This window comes from Saimiri boliviensis, chromosome 10 (genome assembly GCF_048565385.1).
Source record: "Saimiri boliviensis isolate mSaiBol1 chromosome 10, mSaiBol1.pri, whole genome shotgun sequence".
Lineage (NCBI taxonomy): Eukaryota > Metazoa > Chordata > Mammalia > Primates > Cebidae > Saimiri > Saimiri boliviensis.
Window position 1 is genome coordinate 112683261 of NC_133458.1, and position 16786 is coordinate 112700046.

Below are 16786 nucleotides of genomic sequence, written 5' to 3' on the forward strand. Positions count from 1 at the left end.
TCTGAGGTAGGAGCCAGCCTAATTGGTCTGAGAAATGGGACACAGGGAGGAGAAGCCAAGGGAAAGGCTTTGGGTTTTATTCTAGGTGTAATGGAATCCCTGATAGGTTTTAAAGAGGAGAGGATGTGACTTGTGTGTATGTGTGTGTGTATATAAATATGTATATATACGTGTATATATATATGTATATATGTGTGTATATAAATGTATATATAATTGTGTATGTACATATATATATATATTTAATTGTATTTTTTTGGAGACAGAGTCTCACTCTGTTGCCCAGGCTGAAGTGCAGTGGCACAATCTCGGTTCACTGAATGAAACCTCCACTTCCAGGGTTCAATTGATTCTCCTGCTTTAGCCTCGTGAGTAGCTGAGACATGCCTGGCTAAGCAAGGCTGTATATTTTAATTGGGAAGTTTAAACTCTTTTTTTTTTTTTTTGAGATGGAGTTTCGCTCGTTACCCAGGCTGGAGTGCAATGGAGCGATCTCGGCTCACCGCAACCTCCGCCTCCTGGGTTCAGGCAATTCTCCTGCCTCAGCCTCCTGAGTAGCTGGGATTACAGGCACGCGCCACCATGTCCAGCTAATTTTTTGTATTTTTAGTAGAGACAGGGTTTCACCATGTTGACCAGGTTGGTCTCGATCTCTTGACCTTGTGATCCACCCGCCTCGGCCTCCCAAAGTGCTGGGATTACAGGCTTTAGCCACTGCGCCCGGCCTGGGAAGTTTAAACTCTTTACATTCAAGGTTGTTATTGATGAGTGAGGACTTATTCCTATCATGTTGTCAATTGGTTTCTGATTGTTTTATATGTCATTTGTTTCTGTTTTCCTCTTGAAAAAAATTTTTTTTTTAATTTGCTTTCTATTCTTTTCTTTTCCTTTTTATTGTAAGAGACAGAGTCTCACTACATTGCCTTGGCTAGTCGTCTCAAAATCTTGACTTTAAGCAATTCTCTCACCTCAGCCTTCCAAAGTGGGGGATTACAGGGATGAGTCACCATGCCTGGTCCCTTTCTTCTCTTATCTTTTGAGATTTGGTGGTTTTCTGCGATGATAATGCTTGATTTCTTTCTCATTTGTGTATCTAGTCTATCAGTGACTTTTATACTTTTGGATGCTTTTTTTTTTTTTTTTTTTGAGGCGGAGTTTCGCTCTCGTTACCCAGGCTGGAGTGCAATGGCGTGATCTCGGCTCACCGCAACCTCCGCCTCCTGGGTTCAGGCAATTCTCCTGCCTCAGCCTCCTAAGTAGCTGGGATTACAGGCACGAGCCACCATGCCCAGCTAATTTTTTGTATTTTTAGTAGAGACGGGGTTTCACCATGTTGACCAGGATGGTCTCGATCTCTCGACCTCGTGATCCACCCGCCTCGGCCTCCCAAAGTGCTGGGATTACAGGCTTGAGCCACCGCGCCCGGCCTTTGGATGCTTTCTTTCCATAATTCCCTTTTCCTCCTACCATATCTTGCATATGGCAAGGTCTCAATCAATGCTTTGATACCACTTAACATAACTGGAAAGTGATTGTGATAATTGGCTAGCTGCAAGTCTTTCTCAGAAGACCAGCCCTTTGAGCCATTGTGGGTGGGCTAGGGGTTAGCAGGGTTGAGAGGCCAGCTACAAATGGCTCTGCTGTTGCCCTCCAACATGGAGCCCAGCTGAGCATCTGCCTTCAAGAGGAGATCTGATGCAGGTAGCTGGATACCAGCAAACACACCTGTCTGGGGGCATGGGAGAAGATGAGAAGGATGGGAAGGAAGTAGATGTTTTATTTATTTATTTATTTAAGATGGGATTTCACCGTATTGTTCAGGCTGGTCTTGAACTCCCAACCTCAGGTGATCTGCCTGCCTTGGCCTCCAAAGTGCTTGGATTACAGGTGTGAGCCACCACGCCCGGCCCAGTATATGTATTTTTAAAGAAATCATTGACTTCTGATGGGTGGTTGGCAGATTTTTTGTTTTTTTAAGATGGGGTTTCACCATGTTGGCCAGGCTGGTCTTGAACTCCTGACCTCAGGTGATCCACCCATTTTGGCCTCCCAAAGTGCTAGGATTACAGGTGTAAGCCACTGCGCCTGGCATGCAGATTTTTTTTTTTTTAACAGCTTTTTTGTTTTTTGTTTTTGTTTTGGTTTTGGTTTTTTTGGTGTTTTTTTTTTTTTTTTTTTTTTTTGAGACAGTTTCACTCTTGTTGCCCAGGCTGGAATGCAATGGTGCGATCTCGGCTCACTGCAACCTCCGCCTCCTGGGTTCAGGCAATTCTCCTGCCTCAGCCTCCTGAGTAGCTGGGATTACAGGCACACGCCACCATGCCCAGCTAATTTTTTGTATTTTTAGTAGAGACGGGGTTTCACCACGTTGACCAGGATGGTCTCGATCTCTCGACCTCGTGATCCACCCGCCTCGGCCTCCCAAAGTGCTGGGATTACAGGCTTGAGCCACCACGCCCAGCTGTTTTTTTGTTTTGTTTTGTTTTGTTTTTTGTTTTGTTTTTTTCAGAAAGTTTCTCTGTCACCAGGCAAAGACCAGGAGGGTGGGAACAGGAAAACCAGAAAACAGGTCAAGGGAGAACAAGTCCCTTTTCTTCTCACCAGTGAACAGCAGGTGAGGGAGCAGCCTCTAGGAGGAATGCTACTCAGGATGGGCTTGCTGCCTGCATGGCATGAGGGTGCTGTCTTGCAGGTGCTGGCAGCCACAATCTCCATTATGGCTAGATTCAATACAGGTCCAGACCTTTCCTGACACTGCTGGAGAGGAAATGTGTGTCACGGTCTGAAGAGACAGCCATGGGGAATGGAAGCATGGGAAGAAGGGGTGGGGAGAGGAGGAGAGATAAGTGGTTCTATGCTAATCTTAGGGTTCCTTCTCTACACTTTTGGGTACCAGGGACAAACCCTATCAAAGGAATTCTGCAGACAGTCTTGGAAGCACCTTCTCTGACACTTAAGGCTTTTTCCTGAATTTCAGAGACAGAAACCTACCCATCCTTGAGCAACTGCAGTGAGGCAGTGTGGAATTCTGTGCTGATATACTGCTCAGCTGTGAGCTACCAGGTCGGTTGGAAATTTGCATTGACATTTTAATCCCTTATCCTAAGATTTTGGCTCATTGCTATGTTCTTGGAACTCCTGGATCTTTCTGGATTCCGATAGTGGATCAAAATCTCAGCTTCATTCAGCAAACCCAGAAGCTTCTGGGGGAGAGTTAACGGTCATTTGTTCATCATGGATCAACTGTTTAAGATCAAGCACCTTTCTGATCTCTGTGGTACACAGAGAAAAAAACACATTACTCTGCAGTTGGCTTCTCAGATCTTCTATCTAGTTGCCAACCTGGGACTCTCCTTGGAAGCATGGCTTCTGCACACATTGGTTACAGTGGCTTACATTGACTGTACCACAGTGGCTCCTAAAACAAGGTTTTTGACCTCAGGAGCCTGTTCTTCAGGCTGATCTGAGCCCCTTGAAGGTATGGCAAGCAGGTGACATTACTGCCCAGGAGATTTGCTGAGAGCTCTGGAAGGTACAAAGCACCTCAGGCTTCAATGGGTGTGTGAATCTTTACCACAAATCCCAAAGGGCTGATTTGACTTTCTCTATTACATATATCCAACAGAGACAGCAGGCTTGGGAAATTTTGACTGGACTCAGAAAATTCACCAGTTTCTTGGGAGTCATAACCTATTACGCTTGAAAGACTAGAGCATGGTTATTCCCCAACACCAATTTGGGCCTGAATTTTCCCATCTGACCTGTCTGTAACAAGTGAATCAGTCCCACCTTCCTTGATCACATGAGTAAAGTGTTCTGTGATGCTTGGCTGCAGGTGCACTGTGACAACTGTCTTCATGAAGCACATGATCTCAGGCTCCAGATGGCATTGCTGCTCAGTACAGCCGTATGCTGACAGCCCTCCTAGAGGACACCGTGGAAACAGCATTCTCCCCAACTATTAAGATTTATTGTTTTGTTTAAGCAAAGACCAAAGCAGCAGCGAAGATACAAGAATTAAAAAGGCAATCCTTGCTGGACGCAGTGGCTCATGCCTATAATCCCAGCACTTTGGTAGGCCAATGCAAGCAGGCTTGAGGCCCGGAGCCTGGCCAACATGGTGAAACCCCGTCTCTACTAAAAATACAAAAATTAGCCCAGCGTGGTGGCACACGCCTGTAATTTCAGCTACTTGGAAGGCTGAGGCAACCCGGGAGGTGGAACAGTGAGCCAAGATCACACCACTGCACTCCAGCCTGGGAGACAGAGAAAGACTCTATCTCAAAGAAAAAAAAAAAAAGGCAATCCTTTTTGGTGAGATGGAGCCACACCCATAGGACCCCAAAAGTGGCCTTATAGTAACAGGAGGATCCTAAATGTGGACCCTCCCAAAGGGAATGCTGCCCAAGTTCAAAGTGCTTCTTCCTTTGCTAAGAAAGTGATTATGCTAATAACCTCAGTATCCTTAGTGGGAGAGTATCTGGCAATAAAGTTGTAGCCACAACTTGGAAGTTTCTGGAGGAAATCAACCTCCCATAGCCACCTTTGGCTGACTGCAGGTGTTAGGTCTGCAGAATTCCTTTCAATCAGCCTGCAAAGGCCCCATCTGGCCATTTGGTCACAGTTTTACTGCTTCTTCACCTCTTGTTGTTATTCAAGCATCACCTCCTGGGGGGTAGACCAGCTTTATAAGCAACCTAGAAAAATCAGGTCGAATTTGGCTTTAGAGATCTGAAGCTCCTCAATTTTCTTCCCTCTTTGGAAGTTTTATTAGAATAATCCCCACCCTTTTCTGTCCTCTTCCTAGCTAACCTAATCTCAAGGCTCACAGCTTTAAGGGCAAACCTTAAAGTGGGCTGCATCAGAAAGCCAAGACAGAAAGCCAGTGACCCAACAGGCAATTCTAATTCAAGGCTCCAAATAACTGTTAAAGTGTGTATCTTCTGTTCTACCTAGAAGAAAAAGAGACTGAAATGTCAATTATCATTTAGAATTATGAGTGAATTTTTATTTACATTTAAGAGTCTCCCTCCTTGTGTTCTAGTCTGTGAATGGCTCACACTTGGACTTAGTGTAGGCTCCTAGTGGGAGGGGCGGGGGTAGTGAGAATCCTCATCAAATGGAGTAACATAACCCAAATCTCTAGAGGTTTCATAATTTTTCTCTTGCTTCTAAAAACATAGTCATCTCTTACGGGATGTTATGTGCTTTGTATCCTGAAATTTTCCACTTGCTGCGTCTTGGTGTGAGGGAAGAAATGCCAGCACATGGCACTGCAGGAGGAGACTGGTGGAAGCCTCAGGGCTAGGCCTTCACTTCCCAGTGACGCTGTCCCCAGTTCCCTCCAGGATGAGTGGAGATTCCTCAGGTTTTGCAGCAGATGGGTGTGAGGAAAGCCTGCTCTGCCTTGGGCACCCGGGATGGCACTGAGTTCTAAAAGGCAAAGGGTATGTGGTAAGGGGCCAGGCTGAAGCCCTGGTATGGTACCATCATGGGCAGCAGCACCATTTGAGGCCAGGTAGGAGAGACGTGCAGGGTCTGGCCCCCCAAGAGACCAGCAGATAAACTAGGGTGGCAGAGACAGAGAGATTCCAGTGTAACCAGGAAGGCTGCAGATCATAACAACAATGGCTGCTGATTTGGCCGCAAAGAGGTGGCACTGTCAAAGCCATAACCGCTGAGAATGGCACCAACATGCTGCAGCTGGAGAGAGTGGAGACCAACATTTGTTTGAAGAACAGATGACACTCTTTGAATGGCTCAACCAATAGCCCAAAGTTTTAAGGGAAGACCTCTCTGCTAGCTTCTCTTGGACAATGTCTCCCGTAAAATCTCCGAGGCACTTACATAGCATATTTTTGTGTCCACTCTCTTGCTAGTCTGTTGTACCTGGAAGAAAAAAGCAGAGGGAGTGACACCCTCACTTGAAATGGTCACCTCCCTTCACTATGGTGCAGAGAACAGGACTGATGTGGGGAATGCTGCTGCTGCTGCTGCTGCTGTTGTCAAACATCTAGGGCTGATGGGTGAGTTGAATAAAGGCTTTTCCCAGACCAGGAGCATATCAGACATGGCTGTAACCCCCAGCTTGGGGAACCCCTCATGTGCAAACTCCAAACTGTTGATTCTCCATAACTATCTGCTGTGGAAGATTTAATCATGTAACAGACTGCCTCCCTTTCTCTCTCCTGTCCTAGAATATGGATGCAGGGAGGACAGAGAAGAGACACACAAAGGTCAGTCTGTACTAGTTACAGGCCATCCAGCACACAAACTCCAGAACAAGGACTAGGGAACCTGCCCAGAGTGTGAATTAGCACCATCCTCAGCAGCTGTTCTGCCCCTCTGTGTGCTGGATTTTTTTTTGATTTCTTGCCATGGGGAGAGTATCTGCCTTGTGTGCTTGTGGGGAAGACTAGACAAGCCTGTATGTAAAGCATGTGGAGCAGGCTGGGCATCCACTGAGGGCTATGCAGGTATGTGCTCTTACTCTCATCATTGTAATGAGATCTGATGCCATGAGACTATAAATTAGAGAGATTTATAGTTACAAGAGGCACTAAAAAAAAATCACTTTGGTATGTCTAAAATATCTCATAATGTGTTAAAATAAACAAGGATTAAGTTAAACCTCAGTCAATTAAAAAGGTTGAATGTTATTGAAGAACTCCAGTGAGGGAAATAATAAGATCTATAAAGGTCTTAAGAAAAATAGAATTTGAAAAAATGATGTGGCTGAATGAGTACAGTGGCTCACAGCTGTAACTGCAGCACTTTGGGAGGCCTAGGTGGGCAGACTGCTTGAGCCCAGGAGTTCAAGACCAGCCTGGACAACATGGCAAAACCCTGTCTCTACAAACAATTAGCCAGGTGTGGCGGCACATGCCTATAGTCCCAGCCTCTCAGGAGGCTGAGACAGGAAGATAGGTCGAGCCTGGGAGGTGGCAGCTGCAGTAAGCCATGATCGCACCACTGCCCTCCAGCCTGGGCAACAGAATGAGACCTTGCCTCAAAAAAAAAAAAAAAGCGGGGGGTGGGAAACATGCTTCATTCCAATCTCTTCGGACAGAAAAGAAGTAATGAATAGGCCGGGCACGGTGGCTCAAGCCTGTAATCCCAGCACTTTGGGAGGCCGAGGCCGGTGGATCACAAGGTCAAGAGATCGAGACCATCCTGGTCAACATGGTGAAACCCCGTCTCTACCAAAAATACAAAAAATTAGCTGGGCATGGTGGCGTGTGCCTGTAATCCCAGCTACTCAGGAGGCTGAGGCAGGAGAATTGCCTGAATCCAGGAGGCGGAGGTTGCGGTGAGCCGAGATCGCGCCATTGCACTCCAGCCTGGGTAACAAGAGCGAAACTCCGTCTCAAAAAAAAAAAAAGAAGTAATGAATAATGAGCTGAAGAACTCACTCACTGAAGATGCCTTTTAAAAGGGCCAGCAAGGCCTTCCTTGTAGGCCCACAACTGAGATTCACACCACTCACGGGGCGGCGGCCCCTGCCACACCTGGCCCTTTCTCAGAGTGCTGTCAGCACTCAGAGACTAACACACGGCGATGACTCCTCGTGCCTGCCCTACCAACTGCAGACATCCTCATGCTACAGTGCATGTGGTTGTGACTGGCCTACGGGGAATCAGAATTTTACAGTTCTGGATTTGTTTGTTGGTGTTTCAACAGAGAGCTGGCAGTGAAGTTCTGCTGGTGAAACGGCAACACACTGCTGACCTCTGAGCCTGAGCCAGCGAAATGAACACAGCAGTGTTTCCCACCTTGACTGCCCTCAGCCTCACCTTGGGTAGAGCCAAGCAGACATCCCCTTGTCTTAGGCTATAAACCTTAGAATTAAAATCAGAATTTTCTTGTCAGATTCTTCTGAGTCCATTCTTGGCTGACCACTGATTTTGCTGGCCTCAAGGGCAGGGCTTGGCAATGCTTTCGTAAGTAGTAGCAGCAGCTAATGAGTTATCCAGGAGGATGAACTGCTTTTATCTCCTTCTCCCTTCTTAGACTCAAAGGACATGTTAGTGAGAGAGCCAGGAGTCCAAGCCCAGGGCACACCTGCTGCGCGCATGGCTCAGCATGGGCAGGAAGATGTCCACGGGAACCTGTAGCCCAGAAGCACCAGCTCAGAGCACAGGTACTGCATGGAGCTGCCTGGGACAGCCATGGTGCAAAGGCAACCCAAAGAGGACGCGTACTTCTCTCTGTCGGCCTTGTAGGTGTGAGCTATCTCTGGTACCAGAGGGTCATCGGGGTTGGGGTCGCAGAGCAGTGAGCAGATGGACAAGAGAACTGGGAAGAAAAGGAAAGGTTGGTCAGCTGCAGCCATGAGGTGGCTAGGTCACCCCAGGGTGAACCTCCCTGAACTCACATTCTATATTGACCAAGCAGTTGTCTTCCCTTCAACAGCCCAATCTAAATTGCTTCATGCACTACTTGCTCTGTCCCAAGGATCAGCCGAGGAAGTCCTCACTGTGTGGCCTCAGACACGCTATGCTAGGACACTTCCCTCGTGGGTGCATCCTGGCTGTCATTCCCCTTCTCCACTGAAGCACCCTATCTTAGTCTCAACTGCCCTCCCATCCTTGTGTGTACCCCACATCATGCATCTCTGGTGTTTAGTCCCAAGAGTCCTGTTTATTGGCAAGGAAACAAGAGTTCAGAGCATTCAAGTAACTTGTCCAAGGTTACAGACTTGGAACATCCAATAAATGGGCAAAAATGAGATTCTGAACCAGGTCTAACTGTAAAGCAGATGCCAGCACCGTCTCTAGGACGTGCACTCAGCGTGGCTCTCAGTAACTCTAGGGGAAGGGAATCACCCACTAGGGCTGTGGTGCGGAGCAGAACTGTGGTGCCTGGATTCTTGGGGTCCCAGACGGAAATGTGGACTCTCATCCCTGGCTTTGCTTTCAATTCACCATATGATTCCAAACAAACTGGATTCAGTGAGTCCATCAAAGTCCTGACCACAGTTCCCCACATGTAAAACTACAAATGACAGGGGCAGGTTTGCCTTTCTTAAGATACTTGGCTGGGCACTGTGGCTCACACCTATAATCCCAGTGCTTTGGGAAGCCAAGGTAGAAGGATTGCTTGAGACTAAAAGTTTGAGACTGGCCTGGGCAAAAAAGACCCTGTCTCTACAGAAAAATTCAAAAATTAGGCTGGGCTCTGTTTTTTGTGGGGAATTGAGTTTTCACCATCCTACCCACACTCCACCTGGCAGGATACTGCACCGTCCACATTCAGGTCTCCTGTGCACACACAGCCCATGCTCAGCCCGTCTTAGTTCAGAAGCAGTATCTGCATTTCTAAGCTCAGTTTAGACTGGTTTCTTCAACTTCAACCACAGACATGGTTTATTATGCTCAACATCATTTATTTTGTGAAGGGAGGATTTCTCCACCAACTTCGAGGCCCTGGGAGCATGCCCTGTATCTCTTCCTTCAGGGCTGACTCACAGTCCGTGTTGTGCTTATTGGATGAATAAATGAGGGAACAGAAAATGTAATGTAATATTTGCCTTTCTTATTTTTAGATAAAAAAATCTAAGTAGAATCAATATTTTCTTTTTGCACCCATGTGACAGTCTTGAGCACCCCTTGGCAATTGACTGCTGAGAAGCGCCTTGGCACAAGGCACAAGGTTCTGCTGGTGCTGCCTCCTGGGGGGTGCAAGGATATCCACTTATGGGCACAACTGTGGACAGGGCTGTGTGGCCTGGGAAAAGTGCCTGCTCTCTCTGAGCCTCTATTTCCACTCAGACAGTGCTGGGGTAAAAACACGTGTAAGAGACAGGCACACAGAGCATCCCAACAGCGTCTCTACCTTTTGACACAGTCAATGCTGGAGACCACTGAGACCGCAGGATATCGAGGCAGATGTTGCCATTGCTGTTGATATTAGGGTGATAAATTTTGGTTGTGAAAGCGACCTGAAAAGACAGGATATCCCAAATCAGACAAACACAGGGACACCTGGGAAATGAACCACATAAAGCAGAAGCAGCTGCTGCTGGGATGTACCTACAGAGTGCTGCATATCTGGCCCCACAGTGCAGGCTGAGCCAGACCCGCACTCTCAAACTCTAATGGGATATGGAAGTGAGTGATCACCCAGAAGTTCCTTGACCCATTCACTCCTGGATCATCACTCTGAACATATGGGGATTGATACCATCTCCGAGAAAGCAGGTGGAAAGGACTCAAAAGCCCAGAATTTTTATGCAAAAAGCAATGATGTTTTGTTGACATAAGACACATCATCAGGAGGAAAGCCCTGGCTGTGAACCCTCTGCCAGGCCACAAACCCTCCCCAACTTTCTATTTCACCCTTTGTAAGGCCCCCATCTTCTCAGAATTGAGCTCTAAAATACCCTTGTACATTTCAAATATGTAAGGATACCCACTGTAACAAAAGATATGAAACCCATATGTCTTCAGATTGATGACTGGTTAAATCAATGTTATATATAAGCAACAGAATATTACACAACTGTTTGAAAAGAATGAGGTGAATTTTTAAAATATGAATGTGATCACATGGAACAATTTCCAAGATGTATTGCTGTGGGAAAAGCAAGATGCAGATTCGTGGAAAGGTCTGTTCCATTCATGGGAGAAACAAGGGAGCACAAACAAGTGCTTACCCAGGTGGAGATTACTCCTGGAGGAGAAATGAAAAGACAAGTAGGACTCAGTGCCTTGTGGAAGGAAAGCGGAGGGCCATGGCTAGAGAGACAAAGTTTGAAGAAGGTCCCATTTTCACTCTGTACTCTCCTACATTTGACCTTTTTTTTTTAAACCACAGCCACACATTACTTCTTCAAATGACCTCCTTAGACCTCAGAGCCTTCACTGTAACTAGGTTCATGGTACCTCTCCCAGGGATGCTGTGAGACCCACGGAGAGTCTGCTCTCTGTGATGTGCAAGGTGCTCTGAGTCAGGTGCAGCTTCTACTGCCACAGGAGCTTAAGAATGTGCCTCACCTACACCCCCACTGGGCAAGCAGTGACCCCACTGCAGGGGCTGGGACAAAGTAATGTAAGGGTTTTGCCTCCTCTGCTAGCTCTGAGAACTCGCTGGTACTTTTTTTTTTTTAAATAGAGATGGGGTTTCACCATGTTGGCCAGGATGGTCTTGAATCCTGACCCTGTGATCCTGCCGCCTCGGCCTCCCAAAGTGCTAGGATTACAGGCATGAGCCACAACGCCCGGCCTCACAGGTACTTTCTATGCTAGATGGAGGAAGCACAAACATCCTTTATATCATTAACATCCTTTATATCATCCTTTATATCATTAAGCACAAACATCTAGAATTTTTTGCATGCTTGATATAGTTAATAGCGTTTTTTAAAAACTTACTTTAGAATATGATAAAAGAGTTGTGTGCATGTGAACTTGAATATCTATTACCAAACAGTTTTTCCCAGGAAGGATCAAACTTCAAAAGGGTCTCAGACATTATCTGCCTCAATATCTCCAATAAAGATCATGCAATCTTGCCAGATTTCTCCTATTTTTTGTGCCAAAACGTAAGTCCAGTTGCTCCTATTTCCCTGTGGAAGGAGATTTTTTAAAGACAGAAGCACTTTCTTTCTCAGAGAGTGTCACTATTACCTTTCACCTCACATCTCTCCTTGTTAAAATAATCTCAACTCACCCACAGAGCTTAGTCTTTTTTTTTTTTTTCTTTTTTGAGACAGAGTTTAACTCTCGTTGCCCAGGCTTGAGTGCAGTGGTGCGATCTCAGCTCACTGCAACCTCTACTTCCCAGGTTCAAGTGATTCTCCTGCCTCAGCCTCCCGAGAAGCTGGGATTACAGGTGCCCGCCACCACACCTGGCTAATTTTTTTTATTTTTAGAGGAGACAAGTTTTTGCCATGTTGAAAAGGCTGGTCTCAAACTCCTGACCTCAGGTGTTCCACCCGCCTTGGCCTCCCAAAGTTCTGGGATTATAAGCATGAGCCACTGCGCCCAGCCACCTCTTACTCTTTTCATAATAACCACTGTTTCTCCTTTGTCCTTGGGCAGCTAGGTATCCTGAAAACACCCAACAGACATTCAGAACTACATCAGTATCTGTTTAAGGAAAATCCTCAGCTGCTTACATGGTAATGAAAGAGGTAAGGTAGAAAATTACTACTTGATAAGGCACTGTCAACAGTCTCTCCACAGGGGAAGGGAGAGGAGGTGAATCAGAGCACTGTGAAGCATGTTTATGCTTTTTCAGCCAAACCCCCTTGAACAGCATCTGTATTCCAATGCGGTGAAGCTATTTCAGCATCTGTCATTGCCCTGCTCCGCACCCACCACTCACTTGCCAAAACCTTAAAAGGTCTTTGGGATCCTACACATACAGCTAGTGCTCGACTTACGACCACGGTCGGGCCCACGGAACGGTCGTAACACGATTTTGGTCGTAAGTTGAGTAGGCTATAGGTACAGTTGAAATGGTGCATGCGGAGATGGTAGTGCTGCCAGAAGCTGGTCCGCACTGTCATACACCCAGCCGGGCAACGTTTGCGCTGCCAGACGTGGAGCAGTCGTGGCTAGTGATTGTGGTCATAAAGTCAAATGGTCGTAAGTTGCATAGGTCGTAAGTTGATCAGCACCTGTATTTAACCAAGATTTAAAATGCTCAGGCACCAAGTAGCCTCTGGTGGTGCTGTCTGGACACAGCTACAGCTGGTGAGCGCAGAAAGGGCTTCTTCACAGTGACTCAGATAAACAATATGCAAAACAGCAGCTAAGCCTCTGGCTCAAATTGAGCCATCAAGGCCAAGTCAAGGTAGTAAGACACAGCAACGTCACAAACCTTCGGCTATGGTGTCCTATGTAGGTGCAGGACTTCAGAGTAAGTCTTGCCAAAATGCACAACCTGGCCAGGTGCGGTGGCTCATGCCTGTAATCCCAGCACTTTGGGAGGCCGAGGCAGGTGGATCACCTGAGGCCAGGAGTTTGAGACCAGCCTGGCCAACATGGTGAAACCCCATCTCTACTAAAAATAATAAAAAATTAGTCAGGTATGGTGGCAAGTGCCTGTAGTCCCAGCTACTCAGGAGGCTGAGGCGGGAGAATGGCTTGAACCCAGGAGGCAGAGGTTGCAGTGAGCCAAGATCATGTCATTGCATTCCATCCTAGGTGATACAGCGAGACTCCATCTCAAAAAGCAAAAACAAAGACAAAACCAAAAAACAAAAATGCACAACCTCAGTCCAATCCTGAGAAAATATCACACAAACACAAAATGAGGGACATTTGACAACATAATTGTTTGATATTCCTCAAAGGCATCATGGTCATGAAAGACCAGGAAAAACTGAGGTACCATTACAGAGTGAGGAGATTAAGAAGACATGGCAATAAATGAGTGCTGGGTTCTGGAACACAAAGAGCACTTGATGGAAATTGGTAAAAACTGAGTACGGTCTTTAGCGTGTAATATCGTGACCAACATTAATCCCCTGGTTTGGATCATTGTGCTATAGTAATGTAAAACGGTGACATCAGGGAAAGCTGGATAAGAAATACATAAAAACTCTTCGTACTGTTTTTGCAATTTTTTTCTAAGTTTAAAATTAATTCAAAATAAAAAGTTTTTTTAAAAGGCTGCCACATCCAGGTTCCAGTCCCACCCTTCATTATGGGCCATGTCATCTCAGGAAATGATACAACTTCTCTAAGCCTCAGTTTCCTCACTCACAAAAGAGAATTGATGCCTTTATTTTTAAAATAAGAATAAAAATATATGCTAGTGTATGCAGGAAACACCCTGGAAGACTGGACACCAGGACACCAGGTGGATCTTCTCTGGGTCTGCAGCAGGCCATGGCTACCATCAGCGAGTTTAGTTCTCTATCTGATAATAATGAACTTTCACCAGTTTTGCAATCAGAAAAAAACAGATGTTAAAAATGATGTGACTCAGGAGGCTGAGGCAGGAGAATTGCCTGAACCCAGGAGGCGGAGGTTGCGGTGAGCCGAGATCGCACCATTGCACTCTAGCCTGGGTAACAAGAGCGAAACTCTATCTCAAAAAAAAAAAAAAAAAATGATGTGACTCACACACACCCTGTTGTGTGGCCACACCTGACTGCAGCCCGTCCTTGCCGGCTCCCCCTAACACTCCTAAATTCACCTCTTCTCCCCACCTCCATGCCACCAGCCACGCCTCACCACTGAGCCTCACCTGGCTGGGCTCCCTATCCAGCCTCTTCTCCACAAGGCAGCAGAGTGATCCTGTTGGTGTGGCAATCCCCACACAGGGCGTGTAGACCCCACTCCTGGGGCCATCCTTCCCAACTCCTCACAGTCTCACTCCCCTGGGGCAGTTTCCTGGAGACCCACTTGCCCCCTTGCTTAGCCTCTGCAGTGCCCCTCCTCAGGGTAATCTCCCTGCCACCCCAGCTCCTGCTGCCAACCCCTGCTGGTGCTCCTCCCCAGTGCCCACTGGCTTACGTGCTAAACACCCTGTCTCCTCCACAGGACTGTGAGCCTCATGGCAGGCTCGGCCACCTATGCAGGGCCCAGGTGAGGAGGATTATGAGGCGCGGGGGTCCAGGAAGCTAGACAACCTGCTGTGCACAAAACGTGCTAGAGCAGGGTGGTCAAGGCACCTCCCTGGACTTCTCCTTCCCTTTGGTGGCACTGCTCTCTAAATGAGGGGATGGTGTCTGCATACAGAACAGAGGAGGCTTGCTATTCGTTTAACTTAATGAAGGAAAGTGAACGTGTGACTCACCAGTCCCAAACCAGGGTGTGTCCACCTTGGCACTATTGACACTTGGGGCTGATCATTCTCTCTCATGAGAAGGGAGGCTGTCCTGTGCACTATAGGGAATCCCTGGAATGCCCTCACCTTTGCCCACTCGATGCCAGTAGTACCCCCTCACCACAGTTTTGACAACCCAAAATATCCTAAGATGTTACCCAAATATCCCTGGGGCAGTAGCAAAATCATCCCGGTTGAGAACCCTTGTCCTAACTCTAAGTAAAGGACTGCAGAGAAGGGAGCCGGAACCTGGAGACATGACCAGACTCAGCTACAGCCACAAGGAGCCGCATTCAAACTGTGGTCTCAGTAGGGAGGCCAGCACCAGCTCACCCCACTGACCCTTGCTCACAACAGGTGCTAATTCCCAAAGTCCAGTGGTTAAAGTCCTGGGAGGCTGTCTATATAGCGGTAGGCCCAAAGGGTATAGCGGTGGGCCCAAAGAGAAGCCCCACATACCGCTCTTTTTTTTTTTTTTTTTTTTTTTTTGAGACGGAGTTTTCACTCTTGTTATCCAGGCTGGAGTGCAATGGCGCGATCTCGGCTCACCGCAACCTCTGCCTCCTGGGTTCAGGCAATTCTCCTGCCTCAGCCTCCTGAGTAGCTGGGATCACAGGCACGCGCCACCATGCCCAGCTAATTTTTTGTATTTTTAGTAGAGACGATGTTTCACCATGTTGACCAGGATGGTCTCGATCTCCTGACCTCGTGATCCACCCGCCTCGGCCTCCCAAAGTGCTGGGATTACAGGCTTGAGCCACCGCGCCTGGCCAGCTCTTTTTACCTATACCCAATTTGAAGGGCTCCTCGTCACATGCTGTCCTTCATCCAAACATCAGGGAAGTTGTGAGAGGGACCTCACCTTTGGGGGCTTGAATGGGTAATCCGTAGGAAAGTGGATGGTCAGGAAGAAAACACCTCCTTGGTAAGGACTGTCATTCTGGAAGGATGAGACACGGAAAGAGATAAGTGCCTGTGCTAAGCCCACAGTGCAAGAAGCAAAACTGTAGCTGTGTGCTCAGCAGCTAGTACCTACCGGGCCCATGATGGTGGCCTGCCAGTGGAACACTGCAAGACAAAAGAGAAATGGGCATGTAAGAGATCCCCCAAGAAACATGTCTATCTACTGAAAATCCACTGCTAAATTACAGGGCACTGTCCACACAAGATGCCCTCCCTTCTGACACCAACTACGAATCGGGGTTCCCCAAACCACCTAAGACGCGCTAACTGCCTAGGAATCCTAGAGCTCACTGAAAGTGGCTGTGCTCATGACGGCCGGTTATTACAGGGAAACAGCATAGGTTAACATCAAGAGGGTCCAAACACAGAGCTTCCATTCTTCTTTCTCCGTAGAGTCGGGATATGTTACTCTCCTGGCATTGCTGTACAGCAACACACACAGAGCACTCCCAATCAGAGATGCTCACCGGAGCCTCAGTATTCAGAATTCTTATTGGGGCTCCTGAGAGCATGACTGACTGATTTGAGTGCCCACAGGGCTGATTTCAGGCTCCGGTCTCCAGCTCCTCCAGGTATGATCCAAGCCCCCACCTTATTTTATTTTATTTTTTTTGAGATGGTCTGCCACCCAGGCTGATGGGCAGTGTCATCATTATAGCTCATTGTAGCCTCAAAGTCTGAGGCTTAAGCTATCCTTCTGCCTCAACCTCCCAGGAGCTGGGACAACAGGTGTATGCCACCACATCTGGCTAATTTTTTTACTTTTATTTTTTCATTTTTGTAGAGATGGGGTCTTGCTACGTTGCCCAGGCTAGGCTCTCACCTTAAACCACATGAGTGGTCCACTTGGTGTGGCCAGTCCTCACCCAAAATCACAGTTGGTGTGCCCCAAAGCTTCCAGCCAAACAAAGACACTCCTAGCAGGTATGATATCTTAGAGATTGCCCCCTAAGTGTTAAGAATGAAGGCTATTTTGGGGACAAGATTAAATTTTGTTGTTGTTGTTGTTTTGCAGAGATGGGGTTTCGCCATGTTGACCAGG

General features: G+C 47.2%; 1 protein-coding gene across 6 annotated transcripts in view; it reads right to left on the bottom strand.

Moving 5' to 3' along the window:
- Positions 1–4980: 4980 nt before the first annotated feature.
- The window catches only part of UBE2D4 (ubiquitin conjugating enzyme E2 D4), a 28676-nt gene continuing 16870 nt past the window's right edge, over positions 4981–16786 (bottom strand). For 4 of the 6 annotated variants that reach the window (XM_039462043.2, XM_039462040.2, XM_039462042.2 and 1 more), the window contains 6 exons: positions 15818–15849; positions 15644–15721; positions 9835–9940; positions 8202–8295; positions 5848–5889; positions 5340–5703 (listed from right to left, as the gene is read on the bottom strand). In XM_039462043.2, the coding sequence (XP_039317977.1) occupies positions 5490–5703; positions 5848–5889; positions 8202–8295; positions 9835–9940; positions 15644–15721; positions 15818–15826 (543 nt within the window). In that variant the 5' untranslated portion in view covers positions 15827–15849 and the 3' untranslated portion in view covers positions 5340–5489. Of the gene's footprint in view, positions 5890–8201; positions 8296–9834; positions 9941–15643; positions 15722–15817; positions 15850–16786 lie in introns of all 6 variants that reach the window. The other 2 variants (XM_074379765.1, XM_074379767.1) reach the window with 2 other exon arrangements.